At 38.8% G+C, this 4,650-nt stretch overlaps 1 protein-coding gene across 1 annotated transcript; it reads right to left on the bottom strand.

The window, feature by feature from the left end:
- Positions 1–3,231: 3,231 nt before the first annotated feature.
- On the bottom strand, positions 3,232–4,170 carry LOC142108343 (olfactory receptor 12D1-like). Its single transcript, XM_075191972.1, has one exon. It carries the CDS (start codon positions 4,168–4,170, stop codon positions 3,232–3,234), a length of 939 nt encoding a protein of 312 aa, XP_075048073.1.
- Positions 4,171–4,650: the final 480 nt, after the last annotated feature.

Below are 4,650 nucleotides of genomic sequence, written 5' to 3'. Positions count from 1 at the left end.
TTCAGTCTGCAGAGAACAATATATGTAAATTAATAAGAATGTATCATTAAGCTTAATCAGATGTAGTCCGTATTATGTAGGCCATTACTTTTATTATTTATTTTGTTTCTTTCTGTCTGTGCTTGCTGTTAGACTGTAAAGTGATGTTTCTCATATTTCATCTGTCTTCCTTGTTACCACTCACCATGTTCCTCTTCCCTACTGCCAACACACACTCTGTTTATCACTAACCTACTGCCTCTTTCTAGACTAGCCTCCACATCAGTCAAGGTTCTGGGAAGAGACACCTGGATACACGCATCTCATTGCAAAAAGACCAAAATAACGATTAAACCTCCGGCAGAAAAATGAGATGTTATATCTTTTTGCGTGTTGCAATAATATACATAAGTCCTACAGCTGAACAGGAAAATGGGTCAATGCAGTTGTACTCAGAGAGATATGAAACACTCAAAAGAGTGGAGATATGTTGGTTATACATGTGTCCCCCCATAGTAGAAGTGAGAAATCAATGCATGAAAGATTGTTGCAGAAATTTATCCATGGTCCCAACATTAACACTCGAGACCGCCCATAGAGTTAAAAGACAAATGCTAAATGAGAGTGTTGAACACCTGCCCCCTATTCCCAAATGCATCTGCGAATATTGTAGAGCGCCTCCAGAGGAAATATGCATCAGGTGGTGTAACTCTCCAAAATGGCATCCAGAGAACTTATTTTTATACATGCACAAGTCAATCAGTAGAATGACAAATCAGTCAGATTGCTGGGTATGCTCTCATTCCCCTGTTTCAGCAAATACAATGGCTTGGATGTTTCTCCCCATGAAATGGGAATAATGGGTCACGTATGATTTCAATGACACTTACAGCCCAGAAGATGCAAACAGATATGTTTTCCAAGCCCCTCCTAGAATAAAAGTTAAAAGTTACTCAATCGGAATACATCCTTTTGTATTACCATTAGATCCCCCCAATACGGTGAAAGCATGGGAGATATAATTCCTATAAAAATATATTTGGGAGGAGCACAGTGTAAAGAAGCTATGATCAGGGTAGGTAAATGGTCACCCCCTGGAAGATACCATAACCACAGTTCCACAAATCCAATGTACAGAGTGCGCTGGAATAATAGAACATTGATATTGGTAGGGCTCTGGGTAGAAGGAGAATTGCCCTACTGGATGAATATGACAGGAAGCAACAAAACAATACTGTATGTAAACACCACCATAGCAAGACAGGGAATACAGAACATTAAAAGGATATGGTTGGCAGCACCCCCTTTGTTGCCAGATGGGCTTTATTTCCTATGCGGTAGCTATGCCTACAAATGGCTGCCCTATGGTGGATATGGTAATTGTACAGTGGGACGAGTAGTGCCAGCAGCATATATAATGTCATATCAGGAATTATTACAGAAATTTAAACCCACTAAAAGTGGCCCTCACACACACCACTCTATTCAAAAAAGGGAAATCAAGATAGTAAGAAAGAAACATGTCCCATTATTGGAAAAATCAAAAGGCCATAAAGTGGCAATTGGTCTTGGCAATATAATAACTTTTGGGACCTGGGGATCTACGTCCAACTATAATATGATAATAAAGTTAGCAAACTTGTTGGACAATATCACTGAGATCTATGATGAAACTTTCAGATATGTGGGTAAAGAACTACAAGCTTTAAAAACGCAGCTTGCGCAACACCAATTGGTCTTAGACTATCTGACAGCACAGTCAGGAGGGTATTGTCTTACATTAGAGACAGAGTTTGGAACACACTGTTGTAATTTCATTCCCAATATCACTGATGAAAATCCCGAAGACACCATATCATACTATATAGACCAGATTGAAAAGTTGAAGGAAGAATTTAGAAAAACTAATTATGACCCTGATGTTGTAAATGATACATGGTGGGAAAAAGCATTTGGGTGGATGAATCCAGCTAATTGGTTCTCTGGTCCGAGTGGTTGGATTGCTGCGATTCTCACTTTCCTGGCAAAAGTAATGAGTATTCTACTGATCTGTTATTTACTTTGTAAACTAGGAGTCTGCTGTGTAGCTAGCTATATGAAAGCAAGCAGAAAAAGGATGTTACAAAGATGGGCGCAGACAAGAAGGAGGACAATGGATAACATTTACGAGAGATGGGGACTAACTAGAGATGGAAGGAGAATACCTGAGGAAAACATTTATGAGACATATGAAGAGGCCCCACTTGATGAAAGAGTCATAGAAGGTCGTGATTAGGTTACAGCGGCGGGGTGTCGAATGGCCATTAGCCTTTGCTCTGACGGTAGGACAAGTCTTTCTTTGTGATATATATTCATCAACAAACTGCTTTAACCTCTTCTCTTATTACCTGTTAGGCAGGAAAGTTTAGCCCTAATTAATATTATTAAGAATAGGGACTGTGGTGTCTAGGTTCATATGAATAATGGAAAAGTTATCTTATTATTTAGGGCCCTTAAGCTATAATCATAAACTAAGCTAATCAGACATAAGTTTTAAGGTATTAACAAATGTAATGCTATGTATGCTTTTAACATATCTAAAGTTTTCTGTCAGATCAAATAAAGATGGTTTGTGTTCTTTAAGTCAAATTCAGATATTTTGTGTGTTAATTTCCTGTCCGGATAAAACAGACGCGGCAAACATCTACTCCAGCGAAATGTCTGCAAAAAACGGGAAGTGCGCTAACCTCAAAAAATTCCAGATTAAAGAAATAATAAGAATCAAAGGATATTGAGAAATATCAGAAATCACCATGCTGACGGCAACAGTATTTTATGCCTATTTTGCCATACTGTAGAAAATTCCATTTTAACCACTACCGTTTTCTACGTATCTGTTATACTTACAATATGTTAAAATAATACACTGATGTAATTAATTAATTAATTATTTTACACTGACGCGATTATGTTTATAAAAATGAGCTATTTTGAATGAGTAAAGTTAGTTCAATTTGGACACCAGACAAGGTTGTGTCATATACATCACACTGCTGATACAGCATTATACATATTAACTTTGGCTTGTCAATTGCAGGTTAAATATACCTCTGTATAGCAATACAGGAGTTTTTGCCCTAACAAGAATTAGGACAAACAACTCTACTTTGCAAAACAAGACATAGGGAGCTTATTTATCTATATCCGCTAGCTTCGGCGCATTTAAATGAATTCATATGGAAATATGCCACAGCCATTTTTATGCTTGTATTTTTATTTCAAATGTAGACCTTCTAAGAACAATTTCCTAAGAGCTCTCTTCACATCCTTGTTCCGCAGGGCGTAAATCATGGGATTTAGAGCAGGGGTAATCACTGTAAACAGGACTGCAATGATTCTGTCCTGCTCCAGGGAATCTTTAGTAGCTGGTCTTAGGTACGTGCAGAATGCAGTTCCATAATATAAAAGGACGACAGTAAAGTGAGAAGTGCAAGTGGAGAAGGCTTTATTTCTGCCTTGGTCGGAACGGATGTTTTGAAGATGGGTTGCAATAAATGCATATGAAACCACAATTAAAACAAACGTGCCAATACCTACAGATCCAGTGACTATGGTCACCAACCCTTCATTGACATGTGTGTCTGTACATGCCAACTTCAGAAGAGGTTTAATATCACACAAAAAATGAGTGATTTTGTTTGCTCTGCAGAAAGGCAGCCTAGAAGTGAGAATTGTGTGTAACAATGAGTATAAGAAGCCAACAAGCCAGGAACAAAATGCCAATTGACTATATATTGTTCTTGCCATGAGAACATGGTATCGTAATGGGTTACAAATGGCAACATATCTGTCATAAGACATTGAGGTAAGAAGCATGGCCTCAGTGCTACCCAAGAAATGAAAGACATGGAGTTGGACGATGCAGCCATGGAAAGATATTGTATTGTCCTCCATAAGTAAACCAGACAACATCTTTGGAACTGTTGTGGTTGAATAGAAAAAGTCCAGGAAGGAAAGATTGCCCAAGAAAAAGTACATGGGAGTATGGAGACCATGGTCAGTAACCACCACCGTCACAATGCTCAAGTTGCCAGCAATGGTAAAGAGGTAGAACAGAAGAAATGTGATGAAGAGAAACGTCTGTAGCTGAGGGAGGTTGGTGAGTCCTAGAAGTATGAATTCTTTTACAGATGTTTCATTTAACTTCTCCATTTCTGTCTGCAAAGAACAATATATGTGAATTAAAAAGAATGTTCATTAAGCTTAATCAGATGTCCATGTTATTTATAAGCCATAGCTTTTTTTAATATTTTTTGCTTCTTTCTTTGCTTGCTACTCGCCATTATATTGTAAATTGACATTTCTCATATTTCATCTGTCTTCCTTGTTACCACTCACCATGTTCCTCTTCCCTACTGTCCCCACACACCCTGCGGCCGACCCACCAACTGCCACCTTCTAGACTAACCTCCTCTTTTATTCCCTTCGCCACTTACCATCCATCCTTCTCTTTCTAATTTGCCTCCTCTTTTACTCCTTCTCATTTCCCCCTAACCCTAACCCCTTCCTCTTTTTGTCCACCACCTTTCTTTTCTCCTACCATGCTTCCCTGCTCACGTCCCTTACCCATACTCTCCCCCTACCCTATTTCGCGTCCTAGACCAAGCACACTCTTGCGCACCTGTAACCCTG

This window comes from Mixophyes fleayi, chromosome 12 (assembly GCF_038048845.1).
Source record: "Mixophyes fleayi isolate aMixFle1 chromosome 12, aMixFle1.hap1, whole genome shotgun sequence".
NCBI classification, from domain to species: Eukaryota; Metazoa; Chordata; class Amphibia; order Anura; family Limnodynastidae; genus Mixophyes; species Mixophyes fleayi.
Note: the sequence above shows the minus strand (reverse complement) of the source record. Positions and strands in the feature narration are given on the sequence as shown.

What these genes read in the sequence shown, in the direction of transcription:
- LOC142108343 (XM_075191972.1), bottom strand. Translation starts at nt 4,170, where the DNA reads ATGGAGAAGTTAAATGAAACATCTGTAAAAGAATTCATACTTCTAGGA.